The sequence below is a fragment of the Nannospalax galili genome, unplaced genomic scaffold (assembly GCF_000622305.1).
Source record: "Nannospalax galili isolate Female #2095 unplaced genomic scaffold, S.galili_v1.0 scaffold357, whole genome shotgun sequence".
In the NCBI taxonomy this organism is placed as follows: domain Eukaryota; kingdom Metazoa; phylum Chordata; class Mammalia; order Rodentia; family Spalacidae; genus Nannospalax; species Nannospalax galili.
In genome coordinates this window covers 534830-552899 of record NW_008340410.1, presented here as the reverse complement: position 1 = coordinate 552899, position 18070 = coordinate 534830, and the positions used below count along the sequence as shown (strand labels likewise).

The window sequence follows — 18070 nt, the reverse complement described above, 5'->3', positions numbered from 1 at the left end:
CTCATCCCACAGACTGAATTACAATTTCCTTTTAATATTTTATTACTTTATTTTATGTGTTTGAGTGTATTGCCTGCATGTGTGTAAGTGCACCTGTGTTGTACAATGCCTGAGGAGTCAAAAGACGGCGTTGGATTCCCCTGTAACTGGAGTTAGGGATGGCTGCTGGCCACCACGTGGGTTCTGGGAAGGGAATCCAGGTCCTCTGAAAGAGCAGTCGGTGCCCTTGACCGCTGAAGCCTCTCTCTAGTACCTGAATTACAGTTGTTTCTTACTTTTTAAAATAACTTTCCAAGGCTGGAGAGATGGCTCAGTAGTTGAGAGTACTGGCTGCTCTTGCAGAGGACCCTGTTTCAAATCCCAGCACCCACATGGCAGCTAGCACTTGTCTGATTCCAGTTCCAGGGGATTTGTCACTCTCTTCTGACCTCCATGGGTATTACACAACATAGGTGCACTTACATACATGCAGGCATAACACTCATACACATAAAATAAAAATAATAAATGAAATATTTTAAAAATGGTTCCCAAAAACAAGATGATGTGATAAAGGAAAGGAATAGAGATCTGTAGATGTCCATGACATCTACAGTAGCCAATATTTACCTTTTCAATGCCAAATGATTAATACTGATATTTTAAAATATTTTATGCTTCTAAATAAATACCCGCTCCAGAACAAAAATGTTGGAAATACAAGAAAATACTTAAAAGTAGCTATCATAGTAAGAACAGTAAATATCAATTACTCAGATTGAGTTTCTAGGAACTTTTCTTTGAATATAAAACCTTTAAAACATGACATCATAAACTGGGCATGGCGACGCACACCTTTAATCCCAGCATTCAGGAGGCAAAGGCAGGTGGATCGCTGGTCTGCATAGTGAGTCCCAGGCCAGATGAAGCTACAGGGAGACCATATTGAGAGAGAGAGAGAAAGAGAGAGAGAGAGAGAGAGAGAGAGAGAGAGAGAGAAGGGAGAGAGAGAGAGAGAGAGGGAGAGAGAGAAACATCATATGTTATATAAATTTGTGCCTTGTTTTATTTTATTTTTTGGTCTTTTTGAAACAGGGTCTCCCTGTAGCACCAGCTGGCCTGGAACTCACTATGTAGACCAGGCTGGCCTTGATCTCACAGAGATTCGCCTGCCTCTGCTTCCTGAGTGTTGGGACTAAAGGTGTGCGCCACCACATCCGTCATTTTATTATTTAGCACTTTAACATTTAATTCATGTTCTTTAGAACCATTGTTTAGGACAGCGGTTATTTAGGTCACTTTGCTGTTATAAATTACATGGCGGCTGGGAAGGACTGACAGAATGTGTGCAAGGTGCTGGGTTTAATGTCCAGAACTGCAAGGAAAAAACAACTAGATAATAAGAGAGATAGAAAAATTATACAGTGGTGAACAAGTGCTGATAAAATTCAAGTTCACTTTGGTTAACTTGGCCCATACTTAATAAATGAAACTACAGAATGGATAGTACAGTGATTGAAATTAATTTTCCAACAGCCAAAATGATCAGATTAATCTCATTAACAACAAACAGAGAAACACTTACTCATCAAAGGCCCAGTGCCAAAGCCATTTATCAAGGAGTTGTGCAAATAACCATGAAGTAATTTTAATAAATTAGTGTGCTAAATGAAAAATATTTTTAAATTAATCAGATGATTCATTTAATTTTTCTATCCAAATATTATAAAATACTACTAAAATTCCTTTTAAATTGCTAGCACAGACAAGTTTACACTATTTGCTAGAAATTAAAAGTTGATATATGTGATTATAAATGCATTTGCATGAAAATTTGTTAGCTCACAAAAGTCTAAACCGTCACTTATTTTTCACTTTTAAAAAAGTAGATTATAAAACAATGTCAGTGTTAAACACTATAATGCACTATTAATTGTGAATCTTATAGGTACAGGAATAAAGCTATGAACAACCTTAAAAAGTATATGTACGTACTTATTTACTTACACATAAGTATGTACTTAAACATAAGAAGTAAGAAAGAAAGCTGGGCATGGTGGTGCATGCCTTTAATCTAGCACTCTGGAGGCAGAGGCAGGTGGATTTCTGAGATTGAGGCCAGCCCAGTCTATATAACGAGTTCTAGATCAGCTGTGGCTACAGGATACCATATCTCAAAACAAAACAAAAAATAAATAAGCAAAAAAAAAGAAATAAGAAAGCTTTTTCTATAAATAAGGCACACATATTTCTTGTAGGAGAACATGAAACCTCCCCTAAATGAGCGTGCTCCCTTCTGAAAGTATGTATTTAAAATGCATCCCTTTCTGTTTGAGTAAAAAGTGCCTGTATCTTGAGAGTGTTGTTGGGTTTTTTATTCTTTCTTTTGTTCTTGAGTAAAGGAAACTTGTTAATAAAACATAAACGTTACCATCAAATTCTACAGCCTTTTGTTATATTTTATAATAAATCTATTCTTATAGCTTAATTTCCTTTGTTAGATCAGATGTATCTGTACAAATTTAATTATATTATGAATCTAGAAGTGGGGGCTGGAGAAATGGCTGCTCTTGCAGAGGACCCAGATTCAGCTTCCAGCACCCACATGGCAGCTAACAACTGTCCATAACTCCAGTTCCAGGGAATCCGACACGTCTTCTGGCCTCCACAGGAATTGCACACTTGGGTGCACTTACATGCATGCAGGCAATATGCTCATGTACATAAAATTTAAATTTAAATTTTTTGTTATTTTTATTCTATGTGTATGAATATATTGCCTGCATGTGTGTAACTGCATCCGTGTCATGCAATGTCCCTGGAACAGGAGTTATGGACAATTGTTAGCCTCCATGTGGGTGCTGGGAATTGAACCTGGTTCCTTTGCAAGAGCAGTCAGCACTCGTAACCACTGAGCCATCTCTCCAAGCCCCTAAAAAAAAATGTGTGTGTGTGTGTGTGTGTGTGTGTGTGTATTATCATCTAGAACTGACATGGTGGCTCAGGCCAACAATCACAGCACTTGTAAGACTGATGTCAGGGCATTGAGCTCAAGGCCAACCTGTGCTGTGTAGTGAGATCCTATCTCAAAAAGCAAAAGAGCCATTTTCTCAAGTAAGATAAAGAACTGAGGAATTGACCAACAATTACTGTTGCATTTATAGGATCCTGACAGCTTTAAGTGTCTTACGCCTTTTCCTGTTATGACTGTGGGGAAAGCTCCCTCAACCCACAGCACAAAATTGCTTAGAAGACATTTGTAATAAGAGCCCCGGGCTTCATTTAAAAAGCCGTGTTTCCTGCTTTGGTAACCAGCTGAGGAAAATGGAATTTATCTTGTCAACAGTTTATTTATTTCCTATTCTTCTTCTTCTTCTTCTATCTTCCTCTTATGTTTCCCTAATAACACATGTGGGAGAAGTTCCTGAATGCTTTTCAAACAAAGGGAAGGGTTGACAAATCTATGTTGTGTCAACACAGACCTGGGGTGGCTTCCAGGCTGGAATTTAATGTATAATGTCTGAATAGAGCAATGTGGGCCTTCCTTTTCTTATCCATCAGATACTCAGGTCCACTATTTGATTTTAATGCACGTTATTGGAATTTTTGTCAATAAAGATGTCATGCATTTTATTTATCATAATACACTAGAGAAAGGCAAAATACCTCGCTGTCTAATGGGCAGACAGAGACGATCCCTAGCTCTTCTGGTGGGCAGAGTGAGCATTGTGGAAAACCAAAGGAAATCTAAACATCCACATAATGACCCACAGGAGCACCTTCAAGACAATTTATGAGCCAGTACTGAAAAAGGATGTAGTGGTAAGGGTTATGATTGCTTTGTCTAGTGGGAAACAAAGCCACTGACCACCAACCTTTTGACGTATAGGAAGCCCTGTTAAATATTTGGGACAGAAGTTGAAAAAAAAAGACATCGTTTGGAGGCAGGTCAGGCTAGGGTCTCTGTCTGCCCATTAGACAGAGAGGTATTTTGCCTTTCTCAAGTGAATACCTCCAACTTCAAAATGTTTTTGTTTGCTACTGTAAAGCAACATCCCAAAATACAGTTCACATCTTTTAGCTGATTTCCTTTCCTGAAAACGTGGCCAGTGCAAATGTGATCAAGAACTACAATCAAACCAGGGACAGCAGGGCCCTGGTCTTTCTGTTTACAGAAAGCACAGAGCTAATTATGTCAAAGAAATGTTGCTAATACTTTCTTTTGAATCAGCCATTTGAGTAATTCAAAGAAAAGACAGTTTACAAGTGTGGAGACTGGGGGTATATAGAGAGTGCAGGACACAAGATAGCAGTAGCCCATAGAAGTGGCACTGGGCTGAGGTTATCCCAACAGATGGGGTTCAGCTGTAAAAGTCTGACCAGCTATTTCTTCTTTTTAAATTTGTTGTAGACACTGAGGGTTGAAAGAACACTAAAAGCGCTTTTATTCCAAGCCTTGCTCTCCCAGAGGTTATCTGTTCATCACCCTGATCCAGAGCTATGGCAGCGCACACACGGAGCTCCCAGCCATGGTCCTGTCTCTGCATAGCTCACCGTATAGCAAGTGTCCTTGCACATCTCTCAACCCCTTCAGCCGTCCTGACACTCCCAACACAGCCTGTCTGGCATACCTCACCCAGGCTTCTCGATGACAAAGAATAATAAATGAGCATGCAAGAAACAGTGAAAACAGAGCAACCGAATGACATCTAGAAAGTTAGTGGCTTCTGCTCCGAGCTCTGCCACTGAAGGAGAGCTCAGTGCGAGAAAGTTACTTCCACTTACAAAAGGTGGAAGTCTAGTTAGATTAGGTCTAAGTTGTTTTCAAATCACGTCAGAAAACATAATTATATCAATTTCCTCAAACCTTAGCCACTATTAAAGTTAAAATAGAAGGGTTTTCTGATTCTATGAGTCAAATACCAGTGCATCTCATCTGACCTTATCACAGTGCATCTCATCTGACCCATCACAGTGCATCTCATCTGACCTTATCAAGTATCTCCTTACACCTCAGCAAGCTCTTCATGTCTTTAAGCCTCTGTTCTAGTTGGCTTTCTGTTGCTGTGATAAACACCATGACCAAAGGCAACTTGAAAAGAAACGGTTTATTACATCTTACAGCTCACAGTCCATCATGGGGGAAGCCGTGCAAGAAGTCACAGCGGGATCCTGGGGACAGGAACTAGAGCAGAGACCGTAGAGGACCACTGCTCACTGGCTTGCTTCCCTGGCTTGCTTGGCTATTTTTCTACAGTGCAGGCCACCTGCCTAGGGACAGCACCACCCACAGTAATCTCAGCCTTTCTACATCAATCACCAATTAAGAACATGCCTCACAGTCGTGCCCATAGACCAGTCTGACAGAAGACTTCTCAGTTGACGTTCCCTCCTCCTAGATGATTCTAGTTTGTGTCAAGCTGATAAAAACTAACCATCACAGCCTCTATCTAGACAGTGAGCTCCTCATTGACCATTAAACTAGACACATATTGACTGAAAAAAATAAGCTTTGATGTTCTAAAAAACAAACAGAATCTATTTCTGATTCTGACAAGTGGTTGTTGAATGGCCATAAGGAAATTGCTTCATTAAGGCCCTCTGAGTTCTCCTGTCTGTAAAATGAAGTTTATTGTGTATATCAAAATCGTTTGCTGGGTATACTGGCACACACCTTCAATCCCTGCACTCGGGAGGCAGAGACAGGTAAATCTCTGTGAGATAGAGGCCTACTTGGGCTATAAAGGAGTTTCAGGTCAGCTGGCCTACAAGGAGACCCTGTCTCAAAAAAATTAAAAAAGTAAAGAGCAACAAGAGCAAAAATCAACTGAGAGTTTGATCCAAGAAGCAGAAGACCCAAAACAAGTACTGAAGGGAAACCAAGCTTTGCTGTCCTTCTTAACTGGAAATTAAAGGTGTGCTGTTAGAGATATAAGATGCCCTCCATCTTTGGTCTTTTCTGTCTTTTGGCTTTTATTCCCTCATTTTCAAAACCTATCCTCAGGCTTTACATATTGTGACAAGATTAAGCTGTGAGCTACCTCTGGTACACATTCTTGAACACTCAAGTACAAAAGGAAATTCAAATGTTTTATACAACTTTTAAAAACAATTTTCATTTATTTTATTTTTATTTTATGTGTTATGAGTGTTTTACCTTCATGTATGCAATTACACCACATGTACGCAATGCCCACAAAGGTCAGAAGAGGGTGTTGGAGTTACAGACAATTGTTAGCTACCATGTGGGTGCTGGGAATTGAACCCAGGACCTCTGTAAGAGCAGCCCATGCTCTTAACCACTGAGCAATCTTTCCAGCCCCTTCTCAATGTTTTCATGAAAATCAGGGTCCTGATTTTGATGAGTTAGAACTATACCAAATATCCTTTCTTAAAGGGCCACTAGAGCTAGAAGAGATAAAACGCACTTGTTGGCTACCATTTAAATTGCATGTCCATCCCCCAAGCTAAAATCAGTCCTAAACATGCATACACTAGGAAAAGTGGTAACTCTGCAAGAGATGTTTAGCATCTCCTTTCCAAAAGGACAGTGAAAGAATGCTGGGTCGGCCGGAGATGACGCAGTATCCTGTCAGGATTCAAATTAAATGCCGCACTATTTCCAAACCACTTAGCATAATGTTTGATTTGTAAGAAGTTTCTAAAGTTTTGTGGGGGAACAAGTGGTGCTCTGGAGGAGGGGATGGGAGGACCAAAGACGTATGTGACATACAAGCAGATAGGAGGTTCCTGCAGGTAGGGGACAGAAAGTGGGGAGCTGGAAGGAAGGGCAGAGATTTTAAAATATTTTATTTATTACTTTTATCTTATGTGTATGCATGTACTGCCTGCATGTAGGTAAGTGCACCCCTGTCGTGCGATGCCTGCAGAGGACAGAAGAGGCTGTTGGATCCCCTGAGACTGAAGTTACAGACAGTTGTTAGCTGCCATGTGGGTGCTGGGATTCGAGCCTGGGCAAACAACCAGTGTTCTTAACTGCTGAGCCATTTCTCCAGAACCAGGGAGAGATATTGTTAAAGGAAAGTTTCTAAAGCTCAGTATGTTCCTTAACAAATAGCAGATACTAAGAAAATGTCCAGGGAAGAAAGGAAATGAGTAAAAACCAAATTTACTAGAAGAATTCTTAGAATTAGTAACTTTTAGGTTATTCTGCCTTATTTTTACAATTCATTCATTGGTTGCCTTTTATTTGGGGCGGAGATTATGAGACTAAGTCACATCTACTGTTTGCACAGCTTTCTAGATGAAGTCTATCTAATGGAATATGATACTGTAGTACAGCTGTACCCAGAGCAGCAATGCCCGCATCCAACCTGACTACGCAAGGTATACAAATGTGCGTGGGGTTTCTCACAGGCTGCTAGCATTATGTTGGTACAAAAAAATGCAAAGAGAGAGAGGCTAAATTACCATGCCCCAAAATACCAGAATTCTGTGTTTTATGGATAAAAGAAAACATGCAAGCAAGTTAATAAAGCCCAAAGTTGCTAATTACAAAGTGAAGAAGCATCAAGCTGGGGGCTGAGTTTCCAAATACAAGAACTTATGGGGGACATTTCATATTCAAAGCATAACATCACAGCCCTGGTTCCCATAGGAGGTAGTCATGTCATAATGCAAAGCACATTCACTCCAACTTCAAAAGTCCTCACTGTCTTTAACAGTTCCACCATTGTTTAAAACTCCCAAGTCTCTTCTGAGACTTGACACAATCTCTAAAGTGTGACCCTGTAAAACAAAAAGCAAGTTACATCCTTCCAACAAGGACACAAGCTGGTGATTGAATGTCCCCCAAAGCTCGCGTGTTGAAGTTTTGGGTCCCAGAATATGGTACTATTTACAAAGTGGGGCCTAGTGGAGGGAAATAGGGCCTTGAGGGCATGTCTTTGAAGGGGTTCTTTGAACCCCAACACTTTCTTGCCTGTCGTGAAATAAATAGGCCTCCTCTGCCAATCCCGCTAAGCAATATATTCTGTGTTGCCACAGACCCAAAGAAGTAGGGTCAAATGATAGTCGACTTAAACCTCCAAAATCCTGAGCCAAGTAAGCCTTCATTATTTAAGTTGATTGTCTCAGGTGCTTTTGTTACAGTGGTGGAATACCGACTAATACAGAAAAGAATTCAGATCACTTAGCATACTGTGATTGGCTTTCCTTACATGATCTGCCCGTTGCCTATCTCGTCAATTTCATTCTGCAGGATTCTTCTAGCAGCCCCCAATCTAAGGATGGCCAGCTCTTCTTCGGAGTTTTCTCCTGCCCCGCGGGATATGGGTATAATTAATGCATGTGGGTGTGTGCACTCATGCGAACACATGCCAAAGGGGAAGATTTAATAAGAAAGAGGAGTAATTTCATAACAGAAATCCAAATCCTTAGAGAAAGTTTTAAACCCGTTTACAGAGCATGAGTGGAGGCAGCTGCTTCGGATAGGCCAGAACCTGTCATTGTGACAGCCAAGGAGGGTGGATAGGATGCAGATGGACAGACAGACATGTTGACAGAGGGGGCATGCAGACAGGCATGCTGACAGAGGGGGCATGCAGACAGACAGACACACTGACAGAGGGGTAAAGCAGTGGTTTCCATCTCGAAGCTTCTTTGTTCTCCATGAAACATGGAAGAGGGAGAAGAAACAGGGCAGAAGGGGGCATGAAACAAGTCTAATAATCTAATAGTCTATGGCATATCAACAGACAGTGGGAAGTTTCTATTGGAAATTGGTGGAGAAGAGGAGGGAGAGGGAAGAAGAGGAAGAAGAAATACACATATGTACGTATATACATATATATTTTTTTTCCTTAAGAAAGTGGAAAAGCAGCTTGATGTGGAAAGTGCAGAGTGGTTGGCCAGCAGCCCCACCTGCACATCTGAGATCTGAGGAAGAGATTTGCACTTAGCCTCTGTGGCCAAGGAGGTGTGTGTTCCCATCCAGGACCACTCAGTGGCTCAGATAGGAGGAACAGAAGGAAGCAAACATGTAGACTGAGCAATAATTGACCTTTTCTGGGAGACGGAAGAGAAGAAGGGAGTTATGAATGTTTATAAAAGATCGTTATGCTTGACTGTGGGTTCAAAGCAGTATAAGGAGAGAGGTGAGGGCATGGGAGATTCATTCACAGTGAGAATGAGAAAGGTCGGTGTTTAGTGGGGCAGCAAGGAGCTGAAGGGAGAATCTGAGAGTACCTGAGCTCCTCAGAGAACAGAGTGCTTGAAATTGTTATTTTACACGTAAGGTTTAGGAGCTGGAGAGATGGCCGTCTTCGGGGCCTCCCTGAGCATTGCATGACACAGGTGCAAATGCTCACTCAGATGAAACACTCACACCCATAAAGTAAAAGTAAATAATAGTAAAGTTCAATATTGACTGGATAGACTGAAATGTGATCAAAGTGCAATAAATACTTGTATGAAAATTTCCTCAAGAAACCTCATATCATGTAAAGAGAATGTATGCCAATTAAAAGATTCTTTATAAAAATCCACAAATATATATAAAAAGAACAAATAATCCAATCAACAAGTGGTCAGGTGATCTGAACGTACCATTCTCAAAATGGACAACAAATATATGAAAAAATGTTCCACATTCTTAGTCACAGGGAAATGCAAAATTACACTGAAATTTTGTCTCATACCCATTGGAAAGGCTGTCATCAAAAAAAAAAAAAGTAATCGCTGGCAAGGATGCAGAGAAAGTAGAAACCTTATACATCATGGATAGGAATGTAAATAATGCAGTCGCTGTGGAAATCAGCATGACAGTTTTTCAAATGCCTAAAATTAGAACTGCCATATCACCTGGCTATACCACCCCATCTTTGTGCCCAAAGAATTATCAGCCAGCATACAAGGAGATGACACTGGGGAGAAACAGTGGCCCTAGAGGGTCCTTAGACTCATTCATAAAAATTTAAGAATGAACTCAAATGGAAACATTAGGACAGTTTCATTCAAATGTAAAGAAAAACCTTAGGACAGGCAAGCTGTCGATCTCAGCAGCTGCCTTGAGGAGGAGAATGGACGGGAGAAGGAAAACATGAAGCCATGAAGCCATGCAGGCTTAGAGGCCCCATGGAGGTCAGACACGAGGCAGCTGGGCAGCCACGTGGCTGGGAGGAGATGGAAGCTGTGGGCAAAAAGGTGAAGAAACACAAAAATGCTGGAGCAGCCCAAAGCATTAGGGATGGCACTGTTAGAGAGATGTAACAATGAAAGGGAGTGGCTACACCTTCCTGCAGAATTCAGAAAAGCAGGTAAGACTCACAGAGACCTCGCCTCTGTAACCAGGTCCACAAGAACTGCACTAGGAGCAGGGATTCCAGGAAGAAAAAATTCGCCGTCTCATTATTGCCCATCTCTTTAGCATGACTTAAGGTGAATGTACCTTCCTAGGGGTGGTCCTGGACCAGGTGCTTGACCAGGAGACTGGAAAGGTGTGACTTTTTCCAGGTCAGTGATACCAGATTGTTATCTCCTCAACAGTTCATGTTATGGGGTTTTTGGTTACCTTAGCAGAGATACCTGAACGGCACTGTTCACTCTAGCTAAGTCATAGAATCAGCATCACTACCCATCCAGATGAATGGATAAAGAAAATTGTTATACATACACAGCGAATTATTATTCAGCCATTAAAAAGAATGAAATCATGTCACTTTCTGGAGAAAGGATGGAACTGGTGATAATCATGTTCAGGGAAACACACTAGACCCAGGAGAACAAATACCACACATTAGCTCTCATCCGTGGAGTCGAACAACAACAAACAAAAAGAAAGCAAAAGAGAGGGCGTGAGGGAGCTCTAGGAGACGAGCACTGTGGGTATTGGATCAGTCAAGTACCTTATATGCATATCTAAGTATATGTGGGGCATAAGTATCATATATACATACATGTATGCAACTCTTGCTTTCATATATATATATATATATCAACCTGTTGTTTGGGAGCTCTAGGAGACGAGCACTGTGGGTATTGGATCAGTCAAGTACCTTATATGCATATCTAAGTATATGTGGGGCATAAGTATCATATATACATACATGTATGCAACTCTTGCTTTCATATATATATATATATATCAAAACCTGTTGTTTCATATAACTAATATATATGAATAAAAGTGACTAACAATAAGAGCAAACAACTTTTAGCATAACATTTTGTGAGTAATCTTTCCTACATATGGCTTGGGCACATTAAACTGGTTTGATGGAGAACTCCCAAGAGCTAATCTACAAGGGATAAAATCTCCTCAGAAGTGACTGTGATACTTGGCATTGCCTTTAGAAAGCTAATCAATGGTCAATTCAATGTCTACTCAACACTCAGCTGTGAACAGTTTTGGATTCCTGGATTCTTACATAATCAATCACCCAAGAGCAGTTACGATTTCCTCAAAATATGGAGCAAGCAGGATCTGATGTGAGCAGATTTCCACTGGTTTTCTTACATGCCTTTGTTACTGTTTAGACAGCATGAGGTTTCTCAAAATTATCATCTGACCCAGCTACTCTACCACTGGATAAATATCCAAAGGAGGTGAGATCAGAACATCTCAGAGGCATCTGCTCACCCATGTCTGCTGCAGCACTGGACATACAGCCAGATATGACCAACAAAGGTGGAGCCCACTTTCCACGCAGTCACCTGGTCCCCTAGTTCTTAGAACAAAGTAAAGCAAAATGGGTGGGGCATGTCTCCCCAGTCTCAATTTTCCCTTTTTATTCCTGTTCTAGAACTCATAACACCAGCTATTGACTCCCATACCACCAACTCACTTCTCCCCAATATCAGTATAAGTGAAATTAGGATTTCTTCTTTTTTATCTTAAAAACTAATAAAAATGGATATTTATAACTTCCGAAGAGGATCCACAGCTCACAGTGTGAAACAAGCAGCCTGGGTCTCCTTCAGAAAGAATTCATAAATTCTGTGTTTGAATAAGAGACTGAGGAGTTATCCCAATGAAAAATAAGTCCTGATAAGGCTCAGGGTTAAAGATGTTGACAAGGGACTTTACCAGCGGCTTTGTACCTACACTGATGTGTCTGCAGAAAGGAGAGACAGTTGTTGCTGCATAATTTACTCTGAATGCAGTCATGTCAGCACAGGACTTGGGTCTTGGGTAGGGGGAAGTTACTGCCATATAAATCTGACGCCCAGCTTCCAATGCCTGGAAGACACTGGTTGTGAGACAACATCCATAGTGAACTTTTCAGGTGTCTCTTCTCTGCGGGGTAAAACTTTCTACATTTTCATTTGATTTTTTTCAATAACTATTTTCAAGACATTTCCTTAGTTACTGATCAGCATCCCACGTGAAGATTATGGCCTACAGGCCTGCCTCTGCCTTCACCATCACCCTTTAGATGATTGTCCTGTCTGGTCCTGAGGAGTCTTCCAGCTCACTCCAGTGAAATGTTCTGGGAGATGGTACACTTAGAAACCACCTCAAGCAGCTTCCAGCTGTTTCTCCTCCATCCAAAGAGGCCCGTCTACAGAACAAAAGCTTGAATACTGTTTTCTCTGTAAGTTCCTGGTTCCTCCCTAGACCCAATCATAAAACATCTTTCAGTATTTAGCACAAATGATTTATATGAAAATCCTATTCTCTTAAAAATCTATTTATTTTACTTGAAAATCATAATTCTGCACTTAGTGAAGTGCAATGTCTCTGTCAGTTTAACTGCCACCCCTCAGACATTTACCATTTCTTTATCTTAAGAGCAAAATCCTCTGTAGTAGCGTCTTTGGAATAGTCAACCAATCATCGACAACCACAACTCATCCAACTACACTATAGGAGTGATTCCTCCACCCAGCGGGCTGCACCCTTGAGTCTGTGAGCCATCCTCTGGCCCTCTCCTTACACTCAGGCTCTGGTGAACACTATTCTTTTTACTTTTATGAGACCACCATTTTGCTTTTTGCTTATATTGTCATGTAAATGACAATATCCATCTTTCTGTGAGGACTTATTTCACTTGATTGAAGTTGATTCATGTTCTGTAAATGACAAAATATTTTTACAGATAAGTAATATTCCACCCTGTATATAAGCCGCATTTTCTTTCTCTGTAAGTTTCTTTTGTTGCTGGACGCTGGTTGTTTCCAACCTGGCTGTTAGAACTAGAGCTGCTTAATAAATATGGGGGTGCAGATGTGTCTGTGACATACTGCGTTCACTCCCTTTGGAATGATAGTCGTATGATAGTCATATGATAGTCTTTTGAGCTCCATCCCGATTTCCAAATGGCTCTACTACTTTGCCTTCCCAACACTGTTGAGATTTCAGCTTTCCCACATTCTCATTTTATTTTTGTCTTTTTAACAAAAATATAACAATTCTAACTGGGGTGTGATGATGCCTCATTGTTAAGCGTCCCTTTCTTGCACTGTGGTTAGGCTGTCACAAGCTTTTATCTTCACCCTCCATCCACATGTAACCACATTCTCACAGGAATAGGTGCTATGATTTGATTTTTTTTTTTTCTACACTTTCTTGGAATATAGTCTCGAGGTGCAAAAATGAATGCAGCCTGGCCAGGCACCTGAAGGGCTCCTGGTACCCAGGTCACAGTGACTGGCATGGGGTTAGCACCGTCATCTGCCCACCTGTGATTTGCCCACACCCTTGAATCGTCTCCTTGGAGGAAATGCACTATACTAGAATTTCACATTTATGTTGTTCTTCAAAGGGCTTCTTGGTGACAGAGGAACAAGCAGGAAAAGTGTAGGGAAACATGTTGTATTACCGGGAGGCATTTCTCCAGAAGTCTGCTCGAATGCCTGTGAAGAAATGCTTAATCCAGCCTCTGCGGAAGAATCATTTCACAGTCTCCTCAGACACCCTGGCCTCAAACAAATGCAGGTAGCCACGCCTATGTTGTTGAGTTGTAGAATTAAAAGAGCTTTTGGTGTAAACTGTACCTGTGTGAACTGGGCAACCACTGAGTCACTTCCAGCCACAGGGAAAGTGCAGGTTCAGACTAGGACTACCGGTGGCCTGTTCTGTCCAGACCACTCTGTCCCAGTCTCCTTCAGTGCCAGATCTGGACAGAAGTTCAGGATGATCCCTGGAGCCTGCAAACCAGCCAGTCTATCCAATCAAGGAACTTGAACTCCAGGTTTAGGGAGAGTCCCTGCCTCAATAAAGAAGGTGGGGCCATCTCACTTGGTGAAGACATTTGGTGTCAAGCCCATCCTGAGTTTGATCCCCAGGATGCACACGGTAGAAGGAGAGAATCAATGGACAAGTTGTCCTGTGACCTCCGCATGGGTACTGTGTGGCACACATACACCTCTACACACACACACACACACACACACACACACACACACACACACACACACACACACACACACACACACACACACACACACACACACAAATCAAATCAATCAGTGTAAAGAAAAAAAATGTTTTCAAGATAGAGAGGAATTGAGAAGGAGAAGACACCTTTGACTTTCACACGCACATGCACACACATGACACATACACACACAGGGCTAGGTGTTTTCTACCTGTATTAATATGAACTAAACTGTGTTGGATCACATTTTATATGATTTTCAATGATTAGTCTTCAAAAGAGATGTCTTTAACAGTTTTGTCCCAAAGTCACTTGTAAGAGAATGGACGCTCACACCAAATTCCAGATTTTGCTAAGGGTGGTTAAATTGGGAAGAGTAGAGCACCTTTGGGGGAAGGCAGGTGGCAGGCAGCTGGACAGAGGAGGGTGTGGGTGTGAGTGTCTGAGAAAGAGGGACACTGAGGATCAAGACTAGGTAGATAACTTTGAAAGCTGCTCTACGGGGGTTCAATAGCACAGAAATGTTGAAAAATTATTTTACTTCAGGGTCTTAGTGGTTATTTTTTCCTCTGAATTCTTGGGTAGATGTTTTGATTGATGTGTTGATTGATTTTGGTATTGATGCTATTTGGGTAGATTCTGTCATTTTCTTGTTAATAAGTTCATTCATTCTTAGTTCCAAACAGTCTGCCATGCATCTCTTAAACAGACCCCGAAGTGAACAGAACACTGAGAATCTGGAGAAAACACTCAAAGTGTGCACCCTTCTGGGAATTCCGCCTCCAGATGACCAGGTCTTTCTTCCTTGCTTTGACAGTGGAACTCAGTGGACTTCAGCCTTGATTTGTAGGCACCGATCTTGGTGCTGCGCTTAGGTTTCCTCACAGGTCTTGGCTGACTGTATACCGAGTGGCTGGGCTGAGGGAGTTCCCTAAGTGTGGCTCCTTCCTAGTCTTTCAGGTTTGGTCTGGAATCCTTAGCATTGAGCTATGAATCTGTTTTGAGGAGACCCTTGCATTGTGTGTGCATTGAGGAGACCCTTGCATTTTCCTTCTGAGGGTTAATTGTGTCCCTGTTTCTCATCCACTGAGGTGATGGGAGTTCTCACCTTCTTGCTCAGCAGGAACACGCTTTCTTAAACTGCTACAACATTACTTGTGCCATTGCCTGTGAACAGAAAGCCAGCATCTGCAGTTTCCTTCCCACTAAAGTGCAACAGTCGTCCCGGGGTAAAGGACTTAAATTTTATTTGCTGTTCGACATGGAATTATTGGTCATTGGTGTTTATGATAGCAGACGCCCTCATTAAGAACTTACCCATCGTTTACACCTCATAATTAAAAGAAATGGTTGTTTCTGTGGCAAGGACAGCTCTGGAATACTAAATGGAATGGGCGGGTGTTTCTTCAAAGGCAGCCCAGTGCCTTTGAAGAATACTGGCAACTATTTCAGGTCTCGGGTAGCTAAGTGAGCACTTTAGGTCTTAGCCCACTCTGGCTGCTATAACAAAGTTCTAGAGATCAAGCCAACCAGATGTGTTCCTCACAGTGCTAGAGGCTGGGAAGTCAGGGACCAAGCCAACTGGTTCGGGGTCTGATAGACCTCACCAACTCACGGAGAGCACCTTCTCCCCAGGTCCCTGAATCCTTCACAGGACAAGCTATGCACTCAGCACCTCTTATCTGAGCACTAACTGCATTTATAGGCCTTATCACTTATGACTTAATTATCTTCCAAAGGTCCTACCTCCTAACACGGCAGCCACCTTAAGGAGTAGGATTTCAGCATTAAATTTAGGGAACACAAACATATATTCATCTCATTATATTATTAGACTTCATAATGGTCTTTGCACGCACTCTTACACACACACCTATTTCAATCAAAGAGGAAAGACTTCTTAATTATGATTTATTTATTTATTTATTTATTATTCTGATTTTATGTGTATGAGTGTAATGCCTGCAAGTAGGTGGGTGCATCCGTGTCATACAATGCCAGTAGAGATCAGAAGTGGGCGTCAAATCCCCTGGAACTAGAGTTACAGATGGTTGTTAGCTGCAATGTAGGTGCTGGGAGTTGAACCCGGGTCCTCTACAAGAGCAGCCTGTGCTCTTACCTGCTGAGCCATCTCTCCAGTCCCCCTTAATTATGGTTTAACTGAAAGTTATGCAGACAAGGAAAGGTTATGAAGGTATACAGGAGCCTTCCTGGCTGTGGTTGACCCACACTGAGACTCCTGCTTACAGACAATGGAAGTGTTCACAAGACTGAAAAGTGCATGGCTCCACAGAGCTGAATTCAAGAACTTTCTTCCAGGTTCTCTTCAAATTTCCATGCTGTTCTTCCTCAGCTGATTATTTAGTAATGGGCCTTATATTCTCCACCCAATAGGAGCATGTTTCCCAAGATTATAGCTGCGATTTGTGCTTTAACACTTGGAGCTGTGTGATTTATCCTGGTCTGCTTCTGAAGGTGGCACCGGCCCATTTCATTATATGAAAGTGGAATGCACTGAAATTTATTATTTTTCTGAACATAAATCAAGAAACAGATTCAGCATGCACTACCTGAGGGCTGACATTTCAAGCCCTTAGCCACGTGTTTCAGTAAATGTACTTTCTTACTCATTCATTGCTTCCTTTTGAATCATTGCCTCTGCCCTGTGTGGTGGTTGATGTCTCCCTTCACCCTGGATGAGCCCATTTCTTTCCGAGGGTGCGAGTTTCCATAGAATAATAGAAAACCTTGGCCCGACCTACACAGAACACTTTGCCTCTCTTCATAGTGTGTAGAACCCCAGGAAAGAACTGATGAGAACAGTCCAGTAAAGCCATTTTCTGTTGCTTAAACATATATATTTTTTACATTACAAGGGAAAACATTAACAGTGCTTTGTTTTTATTTTTCTACCTATTTCAATATTCTCAGACACTTTAATATTCCAGCATAATAATTTGTATATTTCTATTTACATAGTAGTGTGTGGCTTACTTTCAATTTCAAAATGAAAATTTAAAACATTGGTTTGACAATACCGAATGCTCCATGAAGGTAAATTTTAATGACTTTGGTCACAAAAGTTAATTTCAAATGTTAGACAGTAATTATTAAAACCTCACAGTGATGCAAGATATATCTGTGAGCTCCGGTCTCTGCTGTTGGGGCCTCTCAGATAAATGTCATCCTGTGTCTGTCACTCTCTCAGGAGGTCGAGTTGTGTCGTGTTAGCAGTCAAGAGAAGCTGGGCCTGACAGTCTGCTACCGAACGGATGATGAAGAAGACACAGGCATTTATGTCAGTGAGGTATGAGATGCGGAGGGGACCTGGGGGAAGCGGGAGGGGAGGGATGAAGTGAAAGAGCTCAGAAGGAGAAAAGCCTCCTTCCAAGGCTAGAACATGCAGACCTGGCTGTGATCCAGTGCTTGTCATTTTTAATTAGGGAAGTAAATTATGCTGCCCAAGTAATGTAATTATTATCAGCTTGTTTAGTACGGAGGCTTTCCCTGCAGAATCCCAGCAAGACGTGCAGAAGTGGTAACACTGCCTAAATTTGAATAAATCCCCATGAGAATGCAGCCAGCCCAGCTAAGCTTTGATCCCCAAACACTTGTCCTTCCATTCTATCGCATCTTTTATACTTGGCTAACAATAACACTGGCTAATTGTTTGAAAATAACAGTCATAATAATCACCTCTTTTACTCTGTTGATGGGGTGGATAAATTTGAATACCCAAGAGTACATCTGTC

At 41.5% G+C, this 18070-nt stretch overlaps 1 protein-coding gene across 1 annotated transcript in view; it reads left to right on the top strand.

Annotated features, from left to right (window-relative positions):
• Positions 1-18070, top strand: part of LOC103736016 (PDZ domain-containing RING finger protein 4) — a 150631-nt gene that overhangs the window by 114171 nt on the left and 18390 nt on the right. The window contains exon 4 of the mRNA XM_008835441.2: positions 17527-17625. Within this exon, the coding sequence (XP_008833663.1) occupies positions 17527-17625 (99 nt within the window). The remainder of the gene's footprint in view (positions 1-17526; positions 17626-18070) is intronic.